At 47.4% G+C, this 26,595-nt stretch overlaps 1 protein-coding gene across 1 annotated transcript in view; it reads right to left on the bottom strand.

Moving 5' to 3' along the window:
• WDFY4 (WDFY family member 4) overlaps window positions 1-26,595 on the bottom strand; it is a 236,835-nt gene that overhangs the window by 30,138 nt on the left and 180,102 nt on the right. Inside the window, exons 51-55 of the mRNA XM_084634805.1 lie at window positions 25,164-25,273; window positions 18,977-19,130; window positions 16,480-16,571; window positions 6,898-7,110; window positions 3,803-3,950 (exon numbers count right to left, since the gene is read on the bottom strand). Of these exons, the coding sequence (XP_084490931.1) occupies window positions 3,803-3,950; window positions 6,898-7,110; window positions 16,480-16,571; window positions 18,977-19,130; window positions 25,164-25,273 (717 nt within the window). The remainder of the gene's footprint in view (window positions 1-3,802; window positions 3,951-6,897; window positions 7,111-16,479; window positions 16,572-18,976; window positions 19,131-25,163; window positions 25,274-26,595) is intronic.

Raw genomic sequence — 26,595 nt, 5'->3', positions numbered from 1 at the left:
GCACTTGGTGAACACTCAGGGGGGCTATCGACAGACCGAAGGGGAAGACCATGAACTGATAATGGTTGTGGTCAATGACAAACCCGAGGAATCGTCTGTGTGTAGGCCATATAGCTATGTGAAAGTACGTGTCTTTCATGTCGAGGGTGACATACCAGTCTCCCAGATCCAGGGAAGGGATAATAGCACTTAGGGAGACCATGCAGAACTTCAAATTTTCCCTGAACTTGTTGAGTCCTTGCAGGTCTAGAATGGGTCTGAGACTGGGCTTTGGGGATCAGGACATAATGGGAATAGAACCCCTTGCCCCTGAGCTCCTGAGGAACCTCCTCCACCAAAGAGCGCCTGTACCTCCTGGATAAGGAGTTGCTTGTGAAAAGGGTCCCTGGAGAGGGACAGGGAACAGGGGGTGGGAGGGAGGGAAGGAGCAGAATTGGAGAGAATATCCCACTTCTACAGTGCGAAGAACCCAGTGGTCTGATGTTATTTGGGACAGGGCATGGTAGAATTGGGGTAGACGATTCATGAAACAAGGGGAAAGATCCGGTGTCATGGCAGGTTCACTGTCCACGGGCACACCTTCAAAAGGTCTGCTTTGAGCCCAACGATGGCTTGGTCAGGCCTTGGCCGTGCCCAGAGCGGGGATGGGAAGGCTTGCGCCTTCCATTTCTACCCCCACCCCTTCTATAGAAGTCCTGCCTCGTCCGAGAAAGATAGGGGCATTGTTGTTGCGGCTTAAAATGCCTGCGTTGGGTTGCCGGGGTGTGCATGCCCAACGACTTCATGGTCACCTGGGAGTCTTTAAGGCTGTGCAGCCTGGAGTCCATCTGGTCTGAAAACAGGCCTGCCCCGTCAAAGAGGTCTGTGCCACTGCCTTTCCTTCCTCAACTATTGACACAAATTCAGCTCTGGAGTCCATCGGCACCAGCTCCTTAAACTTCAACATGGAGGCCCAAGAGTTGAAGTTATATCTTCTAAGGATAGCTTGCTGGTTAGCTATCCTCAGCTGTGGGCCCGCAGTTGAGTAGACCTTTCTTCCAAAAAGGTCCATCTTTTTTGACTCCTTAGATTTAGGAGTCAGTCCTTGCTGACCTTGTCTCTCTTTCTTGTTTACTGCAGATACCACCAAAGAGCAGGGCTGAGGGTGAGAGAAGAGGTACTCAGACCCTTTAGAGGGTACAAAGTATTTCCACTCAAACCCTTTTGCAGTAGGCGGAATGGATGCAGGGGTCTGCCACAGAGTCTTGATATGGCTCTGGATAGTTTTTATCAGTGGCAGAGTGACTCTAGATGGCCCTCTGGTGCCAAAATGTCCACCATGGGGTCCTCAGGTTCAACCACCTCCTCTGCCTGCTCCTGATTGCCACCAGGGACCTCATTGTCAATAACTGTCACTGTGACAGTAGCTGTGTCCGGCGGCAGGTGAGATGGAGTCCAATATGTGCCGGCTATGCCAGGAATAGAACAAGTTGGCGTCAGAGTCTGATGAGGCAGGCCTAGACCTTGACTACCACGGTGGCGCCGAACGATACTGCACTGGAGACCGGTGACGAGGAGCCAGGGTGGGGGACCAGTGCCACTCCCTTGGTGCCAGAGACTGGTGCCGCTTACCCGTTGGCACTCACCTGGTGCTGGAGACCAGTGCTGCTCCCCTGTCGGTGACAGGAAGGCTCGCGTCACCCTGATGGTGCTGGGGAACCCCTCCTGGAGGCTGGTGCTGGCGATTGGTGTCAAGAAAGGGGTGTTCTGGAGCAATGCCATGGAGAGCGGTGCTGATCTTGAGAGGGCAACTGCCTCATCATGGCAGGTTTGCCTCTAGATGGTACTGGATGATGTGGCACTGGAGGCTTGTCTCTACCTGCCGGGGACTGAGGTGCCGTCATGGCAATCAGATCCCTCACAGCTACAAAAGTGTCCGGGGTGGATGGCAGCTCCAACTCTTCCACCCGACACTGTCTCTCAGGGGTATTGCTGGGAACCAGACTCAATGGTTCCCTTAATGGGCCCGAAGTCGACAGCCCCAATTCCTGAGGTTTTTGCACCAAATGCTCCTGCCTGGGACACACTGCTGTCACACTCGCCAGCACAGTCGCTCTCAACCCAGGAGAACGGCCTTTGTCAGTTTTCCTGTGCCACTCATGCAGCACCAGGGAGTGGAATCAGTGCCAGTTTCTCTCCACAGTCCCAGTGCCAGGGAGCGCCAGTGCCGAGGGTCACTTTGGCCCGAGTCCTTTTTCAGCACTGTGTCTTGTACTGAAACTGGGGCACTCCGCATGGACGCGCCCCATGCTGGGTCCTGACAATCAGTGGCAGATTGGGGACGAAGAGCAGAGTCCATTAGGAGCTGTTTCAGTCAGAAATTCCACTCCTCCTTTGTCTTTGGTTGGAACGCCTTGCAGATTTTGCACCTCTCTGTTTGGCGTGCTCCCCCAGACACTTGAGGCAAAAGTTGTGGGGGTCACCTATCAGCATAGGCTTACTGCAGGTTCCGCAGGGCTTGAATCCTTGAGGCATGCCCCGGGACCAAGGGGAAGGATACGGGATTGGGGCTAGACCGCACTCCCACTACCTAACCTTCTAACTAACAACTACAAATCTACTAACAAACAACTACAAAGTAAGCTAAGGGAAGCACTTGCTATGTAAGTGACCACAGTTCCAAGGACCACCACTATCGTAAAGAAGGAACTGAGTAGGGGCCAGGGTGGCAGGGTCATATATCCAGTGCCATGAAGGCGTCACTCCAGGGGGCTCCACAGCCAGTCTGACAGGATCGGCTAAGGGAAAAGTTTCCGATGACTGTGCACGCGGCACGCACACCTAATTGGAATCGATATGAGCAATCACTCAAAGAAGCACACACAAGTTCTGTACCTTTAACAATTGCATATTTGTTGTTTGGCTCAATCTGTCTGTCTAGCGTGTCTGTTTCGAATATAAGGACCATCTTCTATTCTGTCTGTACAGCACCTGGCACATGGGGCCCTGACCCTGACCGGGCATGTAGGCACTACTGAGAGAGAGCAGAACTGGTCAAAATGTTTCTTTCCAAAATGTTTCTCCGGCCCCTCAAATAGTTTTTATTCCTTCAAAAATGAAAAATGCCATGAAAAGCTTTTTGGTGTTGCAAAATGTCCTGGTTTTTGATGAAACTGAAAACTTGAACATTTCAACTGTCAAAAAGTCAATATTTTATTTTTTCTCCCTATTTCCCCCTGAAGTCAATAGAATGAGTGAAGGGATTTGAGGGTTTGATTGTTTTTAATTTTTTTTCCTTTTTAAATTTTCTAGCTTTTCAAAACTACATGGGAAAAGTTACAGAATAGAAAAAGGGGGGATGGTAGGGAGGAAAATGAAAAAGTGTGTGTGGGTGGGGGGAACCATGGACATCACTCATTTTATTACATTCCATGCAGAAAAGGGGTGGGGGGAGGGAAGAAAGAAGAAAAAACAACATTTCAAAAATTCAAAATTAAAAAAATTTTTGCAAAAATTAAAAAACAAAAACAAAAACCCTAAAATGTTTTTCTGCTTTGGACCACATGAAAAAAGAATGACTTCAAAATTTTGAATTTTTTCATGAAATTATTTCTTCCCCTTTTCAGTCTCTCCCTCTCTATCTATAAATAATAAAAACTACATGACATGGCAACATGGACCTTGAAGGGATCAATTCAGTAGTTTGCTAAAATAAAGCTATGCCCAGCTGTAGGGTTCAAACACATCCAGCTCTTTGCCTGGTCAAGGACTTTTCACGGATTTTTACATGGAAGACGGCTGAATTCGTGGCACTGCCAAGCACCTTTGATTGTGACAGGAAACAGCTTCAGAGTTTGCAGGCTGCTGAGCAATGGAGGCACATGTCCAGCTGATCGCAGAGAGGACGCAGCCTCTTTCCCTGGTGCATTCTTGCCCGTGGCATTCCTGGATGGGTGGGATTTAGTGAAGAGCTAAAACAAAGGGATAACACTTAAAAATATATTTAAAACAATCTGCCACTATGTGTAGTGGACACATCTGTCTCTCTGTGGTACTTCTAAACCCCCCATCACCACAGTATCTGAGCACCTCACCAACTTCAGTGGATTGATCCTCACAACACCCCTGTGAGGTAGGGAAGAGCTGTTATTCCCATTTTACAGATGGGGAACGGAGGCTAAGTGACTTACCCAAGGGCACACTGGAAGTCTGTGGCTGAGCTGGGAACTGAACCCAGGACTCCAGAGACCCAGGCTAGCACCCTAACTATGATTAGATCACAAATGAAACGAGTTTGGTGGTCTCAGCCTTGCCCTGTGAATGCCTTCCTATTGCTTTGCCGATAGCTTGATTCCCTCCCAGCTCTGTGCTCTTCCTCGCTCTGATGGGATTCAGGGGAAATGCAGCCATCTAGCCTCATCTCTAGGAAGTACTCAGCAACAAAATGTCTAGAGAAAATAGCTGAGTGGCTTTTCTTAAGGGGGATTATTATTATTTTTTATATCTCCGCTTCTCAGCCTTTCTGCTGCTGTAGCCTTTGATTGTAAGAAGACAGAGCTTCAGATTTTACAGGGTGCCAAGTAAAGGCAGCACAATGAGGTGAGGAAGTAGCCTCTTTCCCCCAAGCTAAAACTAATGTCAAAATGGTTTAACAAGAGGATAAAGATGTTGGCAATAGGACCATGCAGCTCAAATAGCCCCCTCTGCCTACTTCTGCAAATCCGACAGCAATCCTAGCTTCTCCATGAACGCAAAGCCAGGGAGACTGGGCTGCACAGGATGCCCAGTGTAGCCTGACTTGTGCTGCTTCCTGACCCGCCGTGCTGATCCACTGGACCAGTAGAGCAATCGGCATGTGTTACAGGGGGCAAGGCACAGGCCAGAGATCTACGGGTGGCAACACTCCAGGGGTGAAGCTGCTCCGGGGAAAGCCTGCTCTCTTCTAAAGAATCCTTGCTGCTTTGACAACTCTTGGACGAAAACCTGAGATGGAGCCGGTGTGGAATCTTGGATTCAACCCAACCTCACCCCCCCTAAAGTCCGGGGAGGGTTAGATCCAGAGCTGGTCTGGACACTGCAGCTTAGGCCCATCTCTGTAATGGGCCTGAACCAGAACAACCTGGATTTTCTGATCTGAATCCAGATCCAAAAGCCTGGCAACTCGGTTCCATCTCTGCCTAAAAGCAAACATCCTAGATCCCAATGTAAAGTAAAACTTGCGGAGATGCTAGGAGTCAGCACGCCGAGCTGCCTTCGTGTGTGTGTATAATTCATAGATACTGAAGGGAAGGAGCAGGGTGTGTGTGTTCATACATTGTACACACCCACTAGGAAAATAGACAGCTAAATCTTAGGGTCTTCAAGAATGAGAGGATGGCATAGGCAGCTCTAAACCACCTTTGCCCATCTACGTACACACCCTGAACCTGGCACTTTCCTGAGGACTGCCCTGGGAAATGGGAAATCCTTTACTGTTCTGTGGTACAAAGACAACATGGGCCAGAAAGCCCTGTGTATGCGTGTACTGCACAGACTGGAGAAACAGAGGGCCAGATCCTCAGCTGGTGTAAAGCTCCATTACACTGATTTCTACTGGCTGAGGATCTAGCCCAGAGAACAGTGTGTAGGTGTATTTCCTCCGCTGCATGAGACTTTACTCTCCGAAGCTGGTCACTTCCCCTGCTCACAGCTTGTCTTTCTCCACATGCAATCCCACTTCCGGCCAGCAGAGCCTGGGGTAAGCACTGTGCGTGTGGCGCCTTTATGCCCTGGCAAGGTTTCACATATTCTCTGCTGAGATCTGAACATCCCACAAATAAGGGGCGTCTGAAATCCACCCCAGAGCCAGCTCTGGTGTTTGAAAATGGCCCCTTCTTCTATGACGGGATGAAATATTACCCTGGAACTTAACCCATGTGTTTTCTTTGGGTGCATCTCTAATTCTATTCTGTTCTAGACTATACAGGTTTGTATATTACACTCATCACTGTAGTATCTGAGCGCCTTCACTGAGACAGTATTTTCTTCCCTAGGTACAGAAAGGGGGTGATCTCTCTACCACACAGAATAAATCTCACTTCACAAAGGAGTGTGTTGGCCACAGAACACTTACTGTGTGACCCCGGACAAGTCAGTTAGCCATTCTATACCTCAGCCAACTCTGTACAAGGGGCATAATTGCCCTACCTTACAGGAGTGTTGTGAGGATAACCCCACTGAAGATTGCAATGCACTTTGAGATCCACTGAAGAGAAGTGCTATATAGGAAACCGGTATTATTCATATTATTAAGTGTACGGCAGGGAGTGGAAATCTTCAGACCTGACTCTGAGCTACTTGCACCAGATTTACACGGCTACAACCTTACTGATTTAAGAAGAGTTATGCCCGATTTACCAGATGCACTTGAGAATAAAATCGGGCCCTTAATTTTCATCTTGCAGAGCATTTAAAGGCAACTACGTGCAAATGGTACCATGGACCATAGGTACTGGCTGTCATAGAACCCGGATCAGATTTGCTCAGTTCACAAGTAAAAATATAATTTGTCTAGCTGCCAGCCCTGCAAGCACACCCTGGGCTGAGAGAGTCAAGCTGAGCTCTTTTCTTTTCATGCACCACCATCAGTGATAAAAATTCTGCAGTCCAAATCGTACTCTGAGCGACACCTGTGCAACCTAACTGTCTCTAGTTCTGCTCTCAGCTACCCCTAGACAAACTCTTTGTCCCTCTCTCCCCATTCACGGCTGGCGTTGTCATTTACACCTGTGCAAAATGTGTGTGTGTGTGGGGGGGGGGGGAACACACTACCAGGTCTGAATGAGTCATCTGTTCTCCTTTTTAACCTGCTTCGTGTCCAGCCCCTGTAATTAAAACAACAAAGTAAACAGATGTGGAAGAACAAACGCGGTGCTGTACCTGTTTTGGTATCTGCCCAAAGTTGCTGACAAATCCCAATATGGTGCTTTTAATGAGAGGATCGCTGGTGTTGTTGAGGTCCACCTTGTCTCCGTAGAAGTAAGGGTGAAAGGTATTCACTGCCTCCACTGCAGCTGAGCCATTTTGCTTATGACCAAAAATGAGATCTATCCATTGATGGAGATGTGCACTAACATAGTCACCTTCCAGCGCCTGGAACCAAGAGCCAAAATTTGTTCAATAAGGTGCATCTGTTTTAGATACATTGCCAGGCTGCCCTTCAGACTGGTTGGGTAAATACAGAGCTTTTAGATTCAGAAATGAGCTCCTTTGGATGCTTCTAATTCCTCTTACACGGTCACCTCTCAGCACAGGCAGGCTCAGCGGACATTATCCCAAAGCGGGTAAGTGGGCTCAGGTGCTAACTCTACCTCTACAGACAGGCGTTCCAGGCCTGGTCATTGTCACAAGTCAAACAAGCTCAGTGGCTTTCACCTAGAGGATACTTTGTTTCCATCACACAATCAATGCACGGTCCCAAGAAATGAGTTTTTGCTACTCAGGAGAGGTGCAGAAGTACAGGGGCACTGCAGGTCAGAACAGAGGGGCAGTGGCAGGGCTGGGTGAAGCCCATTGTTCAAATAGCAGGGGGCGCTGCAAGTGAGGACTGAGTGGCATTGGCAGGGCAGAGTTTGCCCTGCCTTGTGGCCAATACAGTGTCGTTTCCATGCTCTCTGCCATCCCTGTGCTCTGGGAACTCCCAGTGGGGCTGTGTGCCACCATACTGCACCTTGAAGGCACTTAAATATTTACCCGGTGCTTTGAAACTGCAACACGCCATGCCAGTGCCACGCGTTACTGACAGAGCTTTTCCATGTTTCTCTGGCCTGACTCTGTGACGATGCCTGGTGCTGCATTAGCGGGTCTCCGAAGAGCACCCTTCCACCCAGCATGCAGCAGAAACAAATGAGTTAATGGGAGCCTGAAGAACAGCTCATTTTACAGAGCAGACAACTAGCCAAATGCAGCCCGTCTAAATTACTCTGTCCACAGCGACACGGATTAAAGGGTAGCTTAGAGAACAGGCATGTCATACAACCTGAACAACAAAAACACACAACGCCTGGGCTCCAAAGCTGTTCTCCTTAGTGAGAGCAGGTAGCGTATGAATTACATACAGCAAACTGCTTGGTGCTGGTCAGCAAAGCACAAGGAAGCATCTGACAGATTCAGAGGCGACAGAGCAGCTGTTCAGTGTGTGTTTGAAAGTCATTTTTCCCCAGCCCCACTAGCCACAGGGAGACAAACATGCATTTTAACAGCAACCCTGGGGGCTGCTTCACAGTTCCTCATTTTGGGGTGAACTGGCTCATCACAACTTTATTTTAAGAGCAGCTCTTTGTTCCCCATCTCCTCAGAAGCAAGAACTGGGGTGTTCAACGCTGTTGGAATGGACTTTTTTAATGGTCTTCTTTAGGAACTTAGCGAGATTCAAAGAGGGATTGGGCATTTATACAGACAACAAAAACATCCAGAGTTATGTTAGAACAGTTCTATTTGGGAAAAGACACAAACCCTTGTACTTCAGGGTTCACGCCTACCTCTGACTACTCAGGGTTAGAGTGAGACCTTCTTGGGAGGCCGATTACCCCATATTTCACTACTGTATGAATCTTGCACCTTCTTCTGAACCTGCAGTGCTGGCCATTGTCAGATATAGGACACTGGGCTATAGCCTGAGTCTGACCTGGTCTACTGCAGATCAGTGTATGGGCAATCTTGTAAACTTGACACTGTTTCTTTGGTGAACTGCACCCAGATGAGAATCTTAGCCATTTGGCACAAGGAACATGGCTTTAGTTGTGGTTCTTTAAGTGCCGAGAGCATGCACAGCACTGCACAAGACACCAAAGGCACTGAAGACCTGAAGACCTTACAGTCTAAACAGGCAGACAGTGTAAAATCCACTGTGTGTTTCCAGTCTTTTCTATGGCGAGCAGTACCTGACCAGCTTGCAAATATCTATGAACATATCCTCATAACACCCTTGGGAGTCAGGCCTATGATCCCCATTATACAGACAGGGACCTGAGGCTCAGAAGGATTAAGTGATTTGCCCAAGGTCACACAGGAAGCCTGTGGCGGGGCAGGAAATTAAATCCAGGTCTCCTGAATCACAGGAATCCCTGTGCCTTCTTTGGAGGCAGGGAAGAGCCTGATAAGCAAGTCCAGGGGATGTACAATCAAGGAATCCATGTCTACTGGACTCTAGTGGCCAGACCTACATGTATGGGAGCAGGAAGTGGGTATAGATGCTTCTACAACCCTGCAGAGGGGCTGTTTGGGTGCTCCACCCTCAGCCTCCAAATTTGGGTAAGGACTGGTCTGTCCCTGCCTCAGACTTCCTGTGTGATCTTGGGCAAGTCACTTCATCTCATCTGCACAATGGGCTAATGATGCTTCTCTCTCTCCCTTTGTGTGGTTAAACTGTAAACTCTCTGAGGCAGGGGCTAATTCTCACTGGAGAGGTGGCTGGAAACAGAATTCCTGTTCCACGAGAAATTCCAGCATTTCAAAACTTGTGTCCATTTCCAATTGGAACACACTGAAATTTCTGAATTTCTTGTGGAACGGAGAGTCCAAAAACCCTGTGCTCTGAAACCTAAAATCATTGCATTTCGATAATGCCAATGCTTTATAAATGGCAACATTCACTATCCTCCATTGTTTTTTGCAGTGCTGTTGTAGCCGTGTTGATTCCTAAATGCCCCAACAAGAACTATGTGGGTGAAACCAGACAATTACTATGCTCTCAAATGGACTCGCACAAAAAGACAAAAACATCACATCACCTGTGGGTGAACACTTCTCACAAAGCAACCATTTTGTATCTGACCTCTCAGTTCTCATCCTCAACGGAAACCGGCACAACACCTTCACAAGATGATCCTGGGAGTTTTCAATTCATAACTTTGCTAGACACTAAAAATTACGGACTCAATAAAGACACTGGATTTGTGGCTCCTTACAACAGTCTATAACCCACTAACCCCTCTTTGTCCTACGACTGCAGAGGTGCTAATTGCCCACTTCACCTTGAACAGTCTCTTGCAAGATGTGTTAAGTCCTTACACTAAAAACAATCTGTTCCACCTTGTATTTACCTGTGACACTTTGATTACCTTTCCAAGATCTGAAGAAGAGCTCTGCATAAGTTCAAAAGCTTGTCTTTTTCTCCAACACAAGTTGGTCCAATAAAAGATATGATCTCCCCCACCACATCTCTCTAACATGTTATAATGAATATAAAATATGATATACATATAAAATATTAAAGAGATAAAACACAACATATTAAAAATTACATTATAACATAAAAGTTGAAAACAAAAGGATAAAGTTACTCTTTCCTGTTGAAAATTTAATTGAAACCTGGCACATTCCCACCAGAATTTTGATTTTGACAAAACTGCATTTTCTGATGGAAAAGTGTTCCGTTGACAATGTTTTGATCCAATCTACTCACTATGTGTGTGTCTGTATGATGCCTAGTGTAATGGGCCTCTGATGTCAATCAGGACCTCTAGGTGCTATTGGAACCCAAGTAAAACAACAACAAACAAGAATATTACTGTAGCTTCTGTAAAGAGACTGGTTAGTTAAAGAATATCTTGTAAATTAAATGGACTGGTTTAGATTACTAAAAAGTGTAGCAATATATAACTGAATCAAGTTACTAGGCATGGGGACACTTGAGACCACAGCACTTATAATAGGAAGCAACTATTCTCCATCTCATATAAATTGGAAGATCATTAATTCACAAGCTTTTGTGCATCGAGACATCAGATTGAGATCTGGTTAAATGCAACCACTGGTGATCATTTTCATCATCCTTTTAAGGTGATCAAAGAGAACGTATTTTAAAAAGCATATCCAAAAGCTATTCAGTCATTTTTAAGTTAACGGAGCTAAAGGAAGAGAGGTAGAAATTTAACTCATTTGGGATAGTATTTAGCTTTTACACTAAATAACTGCCCATGGTTTTAAAGCGAAAACATTCAGGTCATTAATCCATAATATGGACTAAATGGAGCATCTCGATAAAAGAAAATAAAGGGTACCACAGAGAACAAGTGTGTTGTATGATCCGTTTATTGCAAGCAACAAAAAACACTTATTAATGGTTCTCATTAATGTTTCTGGGGGTTCCAGGATGCGCTGAGCATTCTCCAAGCAGAAATTAAGCCAAAGCCACTGTCCTGAAGACCGTACAAACTAAGCTGCCAATCACACGCACACATACTCACATGATTACCTTTGTTCAGGCGCACTACCCCATTGAGTTCAACAGGATTACTCACATGCCCAGAGTGACTCACAAGCATAAGCATTTGCCGGGTTGGGGCTTAAAAGACAGAAAGTACAGGACATGGGGGAAACCTACAAGCCAACTGCAGAAGGTGATAATTGGCCATGTCTTGGGAATACAGTGTTTTAACAACAATTTACTTTTTGCAAGGTCCACAGACTGATTATGACGAGGTTGTGGGTATTTAGGGACAGTCAGTTCTCATAGTGCAGGCGTCACAGCAGAAAATGGCCTTCTGGAGGGATCTGAATGCAGACGGCAGTGGAGAAGCTAACACACACGGTGCTGGCAAAGCAGAGGGGAGGGGGCAAGGAGGTGATGGAAAAAGAGAGAAGAGCAGGTAGCGAAGGAAGCTGTTCGGAAGGTGCGGATAAGGGCGGAGGGGGAACTAGTGGAGACACTCAAAGGATAGTGCGGAGACTTGGTCCGAATGACAGACACGGAAGAGAATTTTCACAGCTGCCTTTGTGTGGCCTGGAGTGGGGGATGTGGGTGTGGACAAGAGGGAAGAATGCATCTTGGGAGTGTTGTGAAGGAAGAGACAGCCGGTTTTGCCTAGAGCAGAGGTGGGGGGGGGGGAAGAGACATGGGAAAGGCAAAGATGATCCCCAAGTTACAGGCCTGAGTGGCAGGGAGGAGGGTGATGTCAACAATGACACAGGCGGTGGTATGGAGGGAAGAACAGGAGCTTGGTGCCACTTCGGGGAGAAACGTACAGTGAGACAGTCAGGGGGAGACGCCTCAGACAGGCCGAAATGCAGAAAGGAATGGAGACAAGTCAGGAGAGGCAGACTCATGAGTGATCAATGTTGAGAGGATTGCTGAAGCCATGGGAGTGTATGAGATCACCCAAAGACAGGCTGTAGTGGCAGAGAGGAGAGGGCCAAGACGTGACTGAATGCACCCCTGTATTCACACCCTGCACACTATTATAATAAATATGCCCTGGGAGGTATCATTTGAAAACTAATAACTCGCTCGTCAATAATATCATGGTGAAATGTGTGTAGCAATGTTATATCATGGTGAAATGTGTGTAGCAATGTTATATGTAAAGTTGTGAACACAAGCTGAAATAATGTTTGAAATGTGTTTACCAGAAAAGTCTAGGTAAACCAGTTTCTCAAAGATAAAGGACAAGTTGACGCCTTTAGCCAGGTGTCATCAAAGTTGGTAGGCCTTCACCTATTAAATAGCCATTCTTTAGCAAGGAAGGGGGTCAGGTACAGATCTGAATCTTAGCAAACAGCATGAAAGCTCTTTCATCATGAGACTCCATGACTCCAACCTCATAGCAGGGATGAACTTTATGTAGGAGTAACCCTCAGGAAAATGCATTCAAAAGGGGAACTGGACTATAAAGTGAGGGACAAAACACCACAAAGGTAACTCTCCCTATCCATCTCTGTCTCCTCTACCTAACACAACAAAATAAAAAGCCTCTGGACTTTGGGAGCAGATCCTGGCCTGAGAATTTGGTCAGCAATGTTACTGGGAACATGTGGGAAGGGACTTCACCTTGAACCAAGTCTAGTTAATTAAGTATTAGTACTAGGAAGCATTTTATCTTTATTTCTCTTGTAACCATTTCTAACTTTAAAGCCTTATACTTGTACTCACTTAAAACCTATCTCCTTGGAGTTCAATAAACTTGTGTTATTCTTTCATTAGAACTTATCCAGTGTTGTCTTTAAACTCAACTATGCGGGTAACTCCATTTATCGTAGAGGGCAATGGACCTAATATATCTGGACTGCCCAGGAGAAGGCTGGACAGTGCAGAACACATATTGTTGGGGAAATTCAGGACTGGGAGTGTGCTGGGGTCACCCTGCAGGTAATAACCTAGGCTGCTGGTGTGTGGATGGTGTGTTGCTGACAAGCTACTGGGGTCAGAGCTGCTGGACTGAGCATGTACAGACACTCAGGGTGTGACCTGCCTGCTGTTTGGCTGGTTGTGAGCAGCCCAGGTGGGTGCTGCAGGAGCAAAGTGTTGTGAAGCACCCCATGTTGCAGGGAAAGGGTGACCCAGCCCCTCACTGGTCTGGATTGTACCCCAGAATCTCATACAAGGGCAGAGCCCTGTGAGACCTCAATGAAGAGCAGGGATTCAGGGAGAAGAACCCAAAAAACGGACACTGAGAGCAACGCCAGAGGAAAATCAGGACAGGACAGAGTCATGAACACCACTGGCTTTTTATTTATTTATGCCGAAATTAGGTAGAGCCTTCACTCTCCCCCAATGACCTTATGGGTCACTACGCCACGCTCTACACCACAAGAACCTGCATATCTCACAATTCACAAGTATGTATTCGCACTAAAAAGTCAGCTTCTACTAGCATTTACCCCACAGCGGTATCTGAGGTAACGCAGCTACGGTAATTCCCAGTCTATGTGCAGGGAAATCCTGCACTCTGGACTCAGGAACACTGTGTCATGGGGAAGACAGGCTTGATGCTGCCTATGCATCAGGTCGTTGATATGTCTGTGGTTTGTTCCACATCTGTCAGTGGATGCAGTGTACCTGACTTAGATCACAGCTAGAGACAGACCTGGACCAAAACTCCAGGTCTGAACCACCCTGAACTCTGCAGGAGTCCTGATTTTGAACGTTGAGGCTTGGCCCCCTCTGTAATAAACTCGGTATGACACCAGAATGCATACACAGTGTCAAAAGCAATATGTTACTCTTTCACTGACGAGAGCTCAGCACCATGGCACATCCAAGACATCTTGCCCCAGACAACTTCTAGCAGGGGGACTGCAGCATAGCCCATTGCATCCTTAGCTCAGTCCCTAACTGAATGAGATCCTGTGCGGTGACTTTTGGCCACATAAGCTTTGTTTAATCATTCTGGGAGTTCAACAGTACCACACAGTCTGTCCATCTCCAGCAAGCTCAGTACAGAATCCCCTTTGCTTTCATCATCACCTAATTTTGTCTGTCCCACAGGAGACACTGCAGGACTTTTCTAGTCATTAATAAATGGAACTGACTGTCATACGCCCCAGTATTATAGAGCTGTTTGCTTTCTGACCTGCACTAAAACCAGTGTAACACAGCTGCAACCCAAAGCACCCCTGTATTCACAACCTACACATGATTGTAATTATCTTGGTACAAAACATGCTTGTGAGGCATCATTTGAAAACTAATAACTCACTGGTCAATGACAGGTTTCAGAGTAACAGCCGTGTTAGTCTGTATTCGCAAAAAGAAAAGGAGTACTTGTGGCACCTTAGAGACTAACCAATTTATTTGAGCATGAGCTTTCGTGAGCTACAGCTCACTTCATCGGATGCATACTGTGGAAACTGCAGCAGACTTTATATATACACAGAGAATATGAAACAATACCTCCTCCCACCCCACTGTCCTGCTGGTAATAGCTTATCTAAAGTGATCATCAGGTGGGCCATTTCCAGCACAAATCCAGGTTTTCTCACCCTCCACCCCCCCACACAAATTCACTCTCCTGCTGGTGATAGCCCATCCAAAGTGACAACTCTTTACACAATGTGCTTGATAATCAAGTCGGGCTATTTCCTGCACAAATCCAGGTTTTCTCACATCCCCCCCACCCCCATACACACACAAACTCACTCTCCTGCTGGTAATAGCTCATCCAAACTGACCACTCTCCAAGTTTAAATCCAAGTTAAACCAGAACATCTGGGGGGGGGGGGGTAGGAAAAAACAAGAGGAAACAGGCTACCTTGCATAATGACTTAGCCACTCCCAGTCTCTATTTAAGCCTAAATTAATAGTATCCAATTTGCAAATGAATTCCAATTCAGCAGTTTCTCGCCGGAGTCTGGATTTGAAGTTTTTTTGTTTTAAGATAGCGACCTTCATGTCTGTGATTGCGTGACCAGAGAGATTGAAGTGTTCTCCGACTGGTTTATGAATGTTATAATTCTTGACATCTGATTTGTGTCATTTATTCTTTTACGTAGAGACTGTCCAGTTTGACCAATGTACATGGCAGAGGGGCATTGCTGGCACATGATGGCATATATCACATTGGTGGATGTGCAGGTGAACAAGCCTCTGATAGTGTGGCTGATGTTATCAGCCTAATAACAGGGCCTACAGACATGAAAGTTGCGATATTACAACAAAAAAACTTCAAAACCAGACTCCAGCGAGAAACTGTTGAATTGGAATTCATTTGCAAATTGGATACAATTAACTTAGGCTTGAATAGAGACTGGGAGTGGCTAAGTCATTATGCAAGGTAACCTATTTCCCCTTGTTTTTTCCTACCTCCCCCCTTCCTCAGACGTTCTTGTTAAACCCTGGATTTGTGCTGGAAATGGCCCACCTTGATTATCATACACATTGTAAGGAGAGTGATCACTTTAGATAAGCTATTACCAGCAGGAGAGTGGGGTGGGGGGAGGTATTTTTTCATGCTTTGTGCGTATAAGAAGATCTTCTACTCTTTCCACAGTATGCATCCGATGAAGTGAGCTGTAGCTCACAAAAGCTGATGCTCAAATAAATTGGTTAGTCTCTAAGGTGCCACAAGTACTCTTTTTCTTTAAAGGGATGTGTGTTTACCTCAATTTACATGTAAGCAGTAAACAGGACCATCAAGACAGCAGGGGGAGGAGATGGCAGGAGACAAAGCAATTTGCATTTGAGCAAACACCAGCGGGGGAAGAAAGAGCACAGAGCTTCCTTCTCCACCAGACTCTATGTCACCTTCTGCACAGCTTGAATAAACTTGACTTGGGAGGTGGGGGGATCCTTCAGAAGAATCCACTTCAAAGATTCAATGGACCACAAAAAAAAAGGGCAGAAAACCCCAAGTTCTCTCTTTCATCTGAGAAGACAAAGGCACCAGCACTTTTGGGCGCTATGGGAGAGATTCTGACCATGAAGGGGGTCAGCCACATGTTGCTGGAAGACAGGGGCCGGGGGTTGGGGTGAGAAAGGCCATCTTGAACAAAGCCTTCAACCAAAACTCTCTAGACTAAGTTTTAGACTTTTAGATGTGTGTTTTCACTTTTGCTTGTAGCCATTTCTAACTTTCGCTCTCATCCATGAACTTACTTAGCCTTACACTGCTGCCGCTCCCCTGTCGACTCCGCCTGCGCCTCTTGTGGTGGTGGAGTATGGGAGTCGATGGGAGCGCACAGTGGGGTCGATTTATCGCGTCTAGACTATTTGTTTATTAACAAAGAGCTGAGCTACATACTAACCTGTCTATGCAAGTGGATAAACTTATAAGGGTCTCCATCCGCCCAGGGGGGCAGCTGCACATCCCCCAACACAGTTCCGTCCTGCATGCTGCCTGCAACATTTACAAAGGGAAAATTAGATACAAGAACGAGCCGGAGTCATCGCCCAATTGCAAATGGAAATCGAGCTTTTCCAAAATCCAAGAGAGCTTGGGGGCCTGAAGAAGGTCAGATAACTTCCTATTCCCACTGGTTTTCCTTTGTGCAATTTTGGGTTCTAGGAAAATATGGATGAGGCCTCCTAAAATACTGCAGGAAGCTGTTTCTCCGGGGATTCCCAGTCCAGTTTGGTACATCTAGAGTGATCAAATAGCTGAGAGGACATTTTAGTGAGAATGCAAACTCGCGGGTGCTTGCCCAAAGAAGAACCTGAGAAAGATCTCTCTTCTCTCATCATTACCATAATAAAATCATACATGTTCTCAACATGAGCTCTGTTCTAGCCCTGACTATGGACTGGATCCAGGCAAACCTGTCAGCACCTGCTTTATTGAAACACTATCATTCTATGGGCCTCAGCACTGGCCAGTGCTAATCACTGGAGATAATTGCTAAAACAGCCCATTGCCAGCGATTTTCACAGATTCCTGGATTCCAAGGCCAGAAGGGACCCTTGTGATCGTCTAGTCTGACCTCCTGCCTAACACAGGCTGTAGGACTTCCCTGAAGGATTCTGCCGTATAAAATCTGTAATCATCCTTTGCCTGCCATTACTTTCATAGAGCGTCCCCTTTTTCTTGCATCATGGGACAGTGTCACAGGGATGTGCAAATCAGTTTTCACTGCACCGATCATCACCTTAAATACCTCAGCCAAGTCCCATCTCTCTAGAGCTGGGCTCTGATCACAAAATCCAGACCAAGGTTAAGGTCCGGACAACAAAGATCTCCAAGATTTAGGAGTGTGTGGATTTGGGTTTCTGCCCATTATAGAGACAGGCTGAATAGAAGGTATAAATGTAAATTTCAGATCTACATTCTGGTTCACCCCATTTGGCTCCATTCAGATCAGGGTCTGGGTTCTGATTTCAATCACTCAAAGGGTTTGACTGTGTTTGGGTCCATTGCTTTTCTAAGGTTTCTCCTCTCAAGGCTAAATCATCCTAGGTCTTGCTGCCTGTTAGCAATCTCTCCCTGCCTTGGCTTTCCTTTGCCCATGGCTCACCTCACATAGACCTTAAATACTGTAATGTGACCAACATGCAGCTGGACACTGACATGGCTGGTTAAGTTGCCTTGGCTGGCATGAATCTGGGATGATTCTCACATAAGGATGTGAAACATTTGTCTTTCCTCTTAATTACTAACCAGCCAATGTACACTGCAGTGAGATGCCTTGTCTTGCAAAGGTCACAGTCTGCGTGCCGAGTGAGCTGCTTATGTCCTGGGTCAGGAACAGAACACTGCCTGGCCAGCTCTTATGTACTGAGAATTATCCTGGACTCTCTGCTAGCCCCCACTGCTGATTGAGAAAGGGCCCATTGGCAGGGGATGCGTTCAGGATACCATTTACTGAGAACAGGAACCACACTCCAGACCGATCATGTACCCTGAGCTTTTCGGAAGGAGGCGAGGCTGCCTGTGGCAGCGCTGACCAATGGGAGAAGACACAGTAAAAAAGAACCACCATCAAAATCATTTAGCAACTCCTGAGCCCTAGATGAAGTAAAAATTACCAGGTGGTTTATAGACCACAACGTGGGCCACATTTTCAAAAGCAGTCACATAAATGCTTCAGCAAAAACCTGCCAGCATCTGATAAAACAGACATTTCAGCAGGCACAGTGAAAACTTGGAAGCACAAGCCCATTTGAGCCTGGAAAGGCAGGATCTGGAGATGCACCCTTTGTGGGAACAACTTAGATGGCCAGTGTTGAAAGTGTGTCCCTATGGAGCCTTCCTTTAATGGGAAATCTGACCTGCCTGGAGAGGGAAATCTGCAGAAGATGAGTGTAACTGTAGTGTAACAGCTACACATTCTGTAGCGTGGGCTGTGCAGGAGGCCAGACTAGATGATCACAATAGTCCCTGCTGAACGTGTATGAATTCCTTATATAGCTCTTCTCGAAGCACTTCACAATCTTTCCGTGGACTCAGCTCTGCACACCATTAAGGGGAGATCTATTATCACCACTGTACAGATGGGGAACTGAGGCACACAGAGGATAAGTGATTTGACTAAGGTCACACAGGGTGTCTGTGGCAGGGAACTGAAACCAGTTCTCCAAGGACCTAGGGCAATGACCTAACTAGTGGGCCACCCTTGCCAAGCCTTCTCAATATCTCCACAGAAGACAGCCCTAAAATGGGAGACTGAAACTAAATCCCCTTGAAACTGAGATGCTTTGGGTCTGGATCCAAATTTCACGGCTCAGCCCCAGGTCAGCCAGCCCAGGCAGCCAGATCCCATCTCCCAGCACAACGCCGGTAGGAGCGCCCACATTCCACCCAGTACTTACCGAATTCAAAGTGATTGCAGTTGGTTAAGAATTCAGGCAAGTAGAAGAACTCAGGGATGAGCTCCCGGACATCACTCATGTTCTCTCTCGACGCCGAGTCCCACGTGTTCTTCACACTGTGAAACATCCGGTCTGCTACATCAAAACTTCCCCCCTGCAGACAGACAGAGAGCACCAGGCAGTGATCAGGGCTGGATTTCCAATGTTCTTTGTGACCTTACACTAACCAAGAGGCAAATGCTGAACCACAGCCTGTTTTCTAACGATAATCTAGGAACATATCAGGAAGAGCCTGACTCTGCCCTCGTCTATGCAGGTGTAACTGAGAGGGCAACCAGGCCTGGAGACATTGTCTCCCTTGCAGGAACTTGGAACCAAGCAGAAATGTGGCTCTCCTACATTAATGCTGATAATGATCATGGCTTTCTGCAGCGCCTCTTACATCCAAGTGCTTTACAAACAATTGACCTGACTCTGGGAAACTTCCTTACTCCCTGACTCAGGAAAGCAATTAAACGCATGCTTACATACACCACAGACACACGCTTAATTTTATGGGCACTAAGTGCAAGTGCCCTTCCTGAACAGGGATGGTTTCATAAAATCAGGGCCTTCGGGAAAACCTCCCATTGATTTAAATCGGGAGTTTTGCCTCAGATGGAAGCCATGATATATTTCAGGTCATCATTTTCAAATGTGCCACAGTGATTTAGGAGCACAAGTCCTATTAACTCCCAAAGGGATTTGTGCTCCCAAGTCACTTAGGCACATCTAGAAAGCCCCGCCCCTCTTATATTTGTACTGGGATCATGACCCCCACCATCAAAACACATGTACTTCTAGCATAAAGTAACGATCAGCATTAAGCCACTTTATCCAATAGTGAAGACAGCCATGCCTCACTTAAATTGCAGGGGGAAATTTGCCCCATTAAGGATTTCGGTCTCATGCCCCTGCTGCCATGGGATCTCCATTGACTGGAAGTGCTCAGGACTTGCCCAGGCACCTAGGTCTTTCCTTGCAGGTCTCCCATCCACGACCGCCCAAGCCTGCTTAGCTAGTGAGACCTGACTCAAAGCGGAAGGCTGTTTTTCTTAACTCCCTCTTTATCCTAGAAACATGGATTAAAGATTCAAAACGGTTGCACTTCAAGTATGCTGACTCTTGGAGCTAAGGGTGTGGTTCCCAGCTGGAGCAGACATACCCCTGCTAGCTCCCATTGGGCTAGCACACTAAAAATAGCAGTGCAGCCGCAGTCGCACAGGCAGTGGCTTGAGTTAGCCGCCTGAGAACATACCCATGGGGTCTAGATGGGCTTGCCCTCGGCATGGCTAACCTCTCCCACCACTGCGGCTACACTAACAACTCGATGACAGCCAGTACGGTATGTCTACGGGAGCTGGGAATCACACCTCAAGTGCAGACATACCCATTGAGACACTGATGAAACACAACTCCGCATGGCCTCTAGTTCGGGGCTTGGGGTAACTCCACCATCTAACTCAGAATATTTCTCCAAACACCACCACAGAATATCACACCAAATTCTTCCAAGTCCCAGGCAAATCCTGGAGAATATGGGCTTTCCTAGTATCTTTGAAGGAAAGGTTGGATATAGAAGTTACTTTATTGGGGCAGGAAAGATGGTCCACTGGATGTGGCAGAGGTGTGGGACTCGGGAGGCTCAGATACTCTGTGTGATCTTGGGAAAGTCACTTATTCTAGTCTGCGCTACAGTTCTGCACTGGCAAAATGTGGCTAGTCCTTCCTTACCGCCTGTGCTGTGAAGATAGACTCTGTTAATTATGAGGTGCTCAGGTACTATAGTGATGAGGAACATAGAAGTACCTGGACAAATCTATGGAGCTCATTTCACTCCTGCTATTTGCCCACTTGTTATAGAGAAGCCAGGAAGCATTTGGGGACCATGGGAACAGCCCTATGCTCAGCCAGTAGATAGCACCCTAAATTCCATCCATAGGGAAGGTAGGAATAATAGGGCAATTAACAGCAGCTTCCAGTTCAGCTACTGTGTTCCACAATCCTTTTCACCAAGAGAGATGGTAGCTTCAGGTACAGTCTGCATTGGATTCATTTATAGCAGGGCTAGGCCTCACCAATCCAAGGTTGACCCTTGGCCCTTCTCATGTTGGGAGACTGGACCAAATGAAAGAGGATCCAGGGATGCTATTTCTGGAAGCTGAATTCTGGCACTGAGCTGCACTTGGGCTAGCCAGACCATTACGCCTCTCCAGAGAAAACATTCTCACTCAGGCTTCTTTGGGCCTAATTTTATGTAAGGGTTTGGTGATGTAGGCAATTTGTTTCACATATGGCAGCTTCCCAAGCTGGATTTGAGAAGTCAAAGGCCAGGTAACAGTAAACTTGACCTGGATGCCTACAGGCCGCACTTCAGCTGACATGAATCCCCAGTGATTAATTTTGTGAAGGACTAAATTTCCTAGCCACTACTTTCCTACATGCAATCAGCTTGCTCTGTACAGGCACTGACATAAAGTTAGTGTAACCCACTGGTGCATGTGTGTTACAGGTCCCTAGCTCTGCTGATCTGTAGCGGGTATGAATTGTGACAGCCCGCAGCTACAGAGGGACATCCCTTTAGCTCAAGCAGTAGCAGTTCATGCTTTTAGCGCTGGAGATCCCCAGTTCGGTCCCAGAGAGGGGAGGGGGGGCATTGCATAAGCACAAATAGTGCCAGATTTGCATGCAAGCCCGGAAGGTTCTCTCTGTTGCTGACTTGTTGGGATAACCTTATTTCCTCTGTTTACCTCTCTCCTCCTCCTGTTTGCTTCAAGAGCTAGATCAAGACTAATATGTCCCTTCTATCTAGTTACAGGTGACTGGGGTTTACCTTTCAGTCTGTTAAATATAAAAGTGTCAGATAAGCATCCATGCAGTCCAAAGAGAGGAGCTGTGTGTGTGCAAAGAACGAGACATCTATCCGTCCACCATATCACACTGCAGAGCAAACTCCACCTTTGGGTAAGCAGGTGCATGCCACTGAAGTCAATGGAGCTTAAGTTTGGAATATGGCTGTTCTGCTCCTGTCCCTGAAGATCTATACTAGGCCGCTCCTGGCCGCAGTCCCATATTTATAACAAAGGGAAACACCCAGCTGTAGACTTAGCAAAGCCGGTTTGGATCAGAATTTTGGTCCAGCCTCATCTCCAATTCACAACACCCATGCATGACTTCCACTCCACTTCCTTGTTTCTTACCCCGCCCACTGAGCATCATGGAGCCTTTCCACTCCAACTCAACGGATCACAAACGGACCTCTGACCAAGATCACACAGGCAAGCCTAGCTAGGAGACAATCTGATGCACAAGGTCATCTTGCTCTTGATCAGTATCAAGCAGGGACCCTTGGAGTCAAATTCACATGGAAATTAAAACAGGGTAGAAGGAGGACTATAAATAAATCAACAGCTAACAAGTATCTCATTGAAGCATATTAAAGGGCTTTGTATATTTAATCTTCACACAGCGCACTGTGTCTGGTAGTGATTGATGCTTTTTCATCTTTTTTTGCAGCTTTTATGAGAACTGATGGTAATCTCCTGAGAAACAATATGATTTGTAATAAAAAGATTACCTGTATTAAATAAAAATAATATATACATAGGAAATGCTGTTAGTGTGACAAATCTGGTTAAAGATATTACCACCAAGAAAAAATATGATTTTTTCCCTGGCTGTCTAATTCACTTTAAGGAAAAGTAATATCTTTAAAACTTAAGCCTGTATTATTTATAAAGGAAGCAATAACTGATTTTCCCATTTCTTATATTAATACATTTATTTGCATATATTTATATCAGAATTAATGGGTTTTCTCTCTCTTGAAATACAAAAACTGCACTGAGAGGGGAAAAGAAAATCTGGAATTACGTTATGCTTTTCAACTGCGCATTAACATAAACTCTGACAGCTTTTTCATGGGCCGCATGGAGTAAGACCTAGGGTTTTTTTCCTTTCAGTGAAGCCATTTCAGTGATCAGGGATTCGGGTTAAATTAAATACTGTTATAGTCACAGTATGATAGGGGCTGTGCAAAGCAGTTAGGCAAAGAGTTCACAGGGGAGAATCTAAGTAAGAATCAAACTGCGCTCCTATAAGAATTGATTCTGTGGGGGCCGAGCATGTGCCATTGATCATAATGTTGAGGGATTATAATACTGGGTCCTAATAGGGCCTTAAATCCAAGGAGCTCAAAGCACTTCTCAGATGGCTATAAAGAGACGAAGCTTTACAAATTCCCAAGAGAGGCTAACCAGTCATTATCTGCATTTACAGGCAGAGTTTCAGTGACTCATCTGGAGTCATTGAGAGAGCTGGGAATAGAACCTACATCTCCCAAGTCCCAGTGCAGCGTCTCAACACAACAGTCCCCTTCCACTCACATTGAGGCCCATTATACTTAATGAAGTATTACAGGCTCTGGAATCCCTTTTCTGTATGCTACCTTACTAAACAAGACTGTCCTAGCCCCCCATGGATTGCCGGGTGCTATCAGCTCTGTGGACTAGGGGAATTAAGATCTCCAGCCAACTCTGCCCTTTTAAAGGGAGTTGGGTCTGAGATGCTGTGTTTCCCATTCAGATGAGTTCAGACTGGTGGGTTTGGAGCAGGCCCATCACAATAAAGCCTCTCCTCTTCTTAAGAGGCAGCCCTCTTCTTATCCCTCTTATCACATGACTATTTAGTTTCCTTTAGTGTGGGACCCTATTAAAGGTTCTTTCTGAAAGTCCAAGTACACTGTGTGGTCTGGATCACTCTTGTCCACACGCTTACTGACACCCGCAAAGAATTCCAATAGATTGGTGAGGCATGATTTCCCCTTGCAAAAGCCATGTTGACTCTGCCAACATATCGTGTTGATGTGTCTGATAGTTCTGTTCTTTGCTATAGTTTCTACCAGTTTGGCTGGTACTGCATTATGCACAATGGCCTGTAACTGTCAGGATGGTCTCTGGAGCCCTTTTAAAAAAATCAGCATTACATTAGCTACCTTTCAGTCATCTAGTACAGAGATTTGTTTCAGCAACAGCATGTAGTAGCCCTGCCAGCAGGAGGTGCTACAGTTAGATTGCAGTGACCAGAGGTGATCGGGTCTCAGTTTGAAACATTGCCATTTGAAGGCACAGCTGCAAATTACGACAACACAATTGTGAGGGGCAGGGTTTGAAAAACAGGTGTGCAAAGCTAGACTATTTGCTATGGACATTGCTGCAAGTCCTGGCTGAACCAATCGTGTAGCTCAGGCTGTTCAAGTCTGCTGCTCTCCTGACTGTACCCGAGAGTTGGCAGTCCCTAAGCTGCTACAGGACCAGGTATATGTGGGGGAAAGACAATACCAGCTCTGATTCACATGCATCAGTGCAAGACGAGAGGAACGAGGCATCTGGTGGAACCAGTCAGTGGTTTAACTGGACTCACCTCAACGCAAAATTTTGGGTGCTTATCTAGATCTCGGATGCTTTTGGAGTCATCTACCAATCACACATGAATGCAGCCACACAGACAGGTGGCTTGTTATGGATAAAAAGCATCCCGGTGAGCAGGAGCAGCATTTGGAGTTTACAACAGCGCTAAGTGCTCCACAGTCATTGATGACTGCAGCTAACATATGGTTTGCAGAGTGCCGTGGAAGAGCATTGCCTCAGGTGGTTCGCAAGCCCATCACCCACCGCTGGGAACAACCGATTTCATGGGGCTTATTGCTTAATTAACACAGCACATTATTTACATTAGCTCATTGAAAGAAAAAACAAAACAAAGCAGAGCTGCAGCAAACAACTGGAGAGGGATGCGGCCAGCCCTCCTTCACCACACAACAGTCCCTGCAGTGCAGACGTATCCCTAAGGCCCCAAGGGGCATAACAGGTGCACTGGGATGGGTGTGTAAGGCCCATAAGGGTGTGTAAGGGTGTGATGGATAATCTAGCCTCCCCCCTCCTATGACTGGACTCTCTGTTAGAATGTAATATATACACACGGCTCTGATCCTGCTCCCATTGAGGCTTTGCCAGTGAGCTCAGCGGGAACAGGATGGGGCCTCCGCCAATCCCAGACTTTGCCTGTGACATAAGAACGAACGGGCAGCTCATTAGCCAGTGGCTGGAATCAGCTATCGTTTTCTACGTAGCATAGAAGGTCCTTTTACCTGAAGAGAGCAGAAGGTCTGCGTAAATGGCTCCATTCGGACCAAGTACGACGCTACTATGATGGCCGAAGAGTAGTGGGTGCAATAGTGACATTGGGCTGACGGGTCTCCTGTAAATTAGAGGTGATCGGGTCTCAGTTTGAAACATTGCCATTTGAAGGCACAGCTGCAAATTACCACAACACAATTGTGGGGGGCAGGATTTGAAAAACAGGTGTGCAAAGATCCATGTGCAAGGGCATGCCCGATAGGATGTGTGCTCACACAACCAGGCAGGTACACTGCAACCTGGCTACATGTGCTGCCAGTGATGAGCTGCCAAAATCTTAACAACCGATTCCCTCCTCACCCCACGAGGGGGTCGTGGCCTGTCCCCGCCACTCCTGCCCCGCCCCTGCCCCCTGGGACTCCGGCCCCATCCAATCCCCCGCATTCCTTGACGCCCCCTCCCCAGACCCTTGCCCCATCCAACCCCCTCCCCTGTCCCCTGACTGCCCCCAGAACCAGGCAGGAGGGTCTCGTGGGCCACCGAGGTGGGTGCCCACCCTGTCCCTAAGAGCCAGAGGGGCCTGCCGGGGGGCGAGGCGGGGAGTCCCGGCGGTGCTTACCTGGGGCAGCTCCTGGGAAGCATCCAGCAGGTCCCTCTGACTCCTAAGGGTGGGGTAGCTTAGCTAGGCAGGGAGCAGAGGGAGCGACCGCTCCCCCCACTGATCACATCAAAAGTGGTGCCTTAGGCACCGACTCCGTGGGTGCTCCGAAGCTGGAGCACCCATGGGGAAAATTTGGTGGGCGCAGAGCCCCCAACGGCAGCTCCCTGCCCCGCACCCGGCCCCAGCTCACCTCCGCTCCACCTCCTCCCCTGAACACACCGCCCCGCTCTGCTTCTCCACCCCCCTTCCCCGTGGCTTCCTGCGAATCAGCTGTTTGCGCAGGAAGCCTGGTAGAGCTGAGAAGCAGGCGGTGGCTTGGCGCTCAGGCCCAGGGAGGCGGAGGCGAGCTGGGGCAGGGAGCGGGTCCCCTGCGCCCTCCCCCGCCCCCCCCGGGTTACCTGCTGCGGTGCGAGCAGCCCTCTTCGTGCTCCGCCCACCCCAGCTCACCTCCGCTCCGCCTCCACCTCCTTGGGGCTGAGTGCAAAGCTGCTGCCTGCTTCTCAGCCCTCCCTGGCTTCCTGCGCGAACAGCTGATTCACGGGAAGCCAGGGGGGCGGAGAAGCAGAGAGGGGCGGTGCGTTCAGGGGAGGAGGTGAAGGCGGAGCGGAGGTGAGCTGGGGCCGGGCGCGGAGCTGCCGGTGGGTGCTCTGCACCCACCAAATTTTCCCCGTGGGTGCCACTTTTCCACAGGACAACCGGTTCTAAAAGGCTTCTGAATTTAACAACCGGTTCCAGCAAACCAGTGCAAACTGGCTCCAGCTCACCACTGTGCGTACCCCCTT

This window comes from Lepidochelys olivacea (assembly GCF_965140295.1).
Source record: "Lepidochelys olivacea isolate rLepOli2 genome assembly, chromosome: 7".
NCBI classification, from domain to species: Eukaryota; Metazoa; Chordata; order Testudines; family Cheloniidae; genus Lepidochelys; species Lepidochelys olivacea.
The sequence above is the reverse complement of the archived record's forward strand: the minus strand, read 5'-3'. Positions and strand labels throughout refer to the sequence as shown.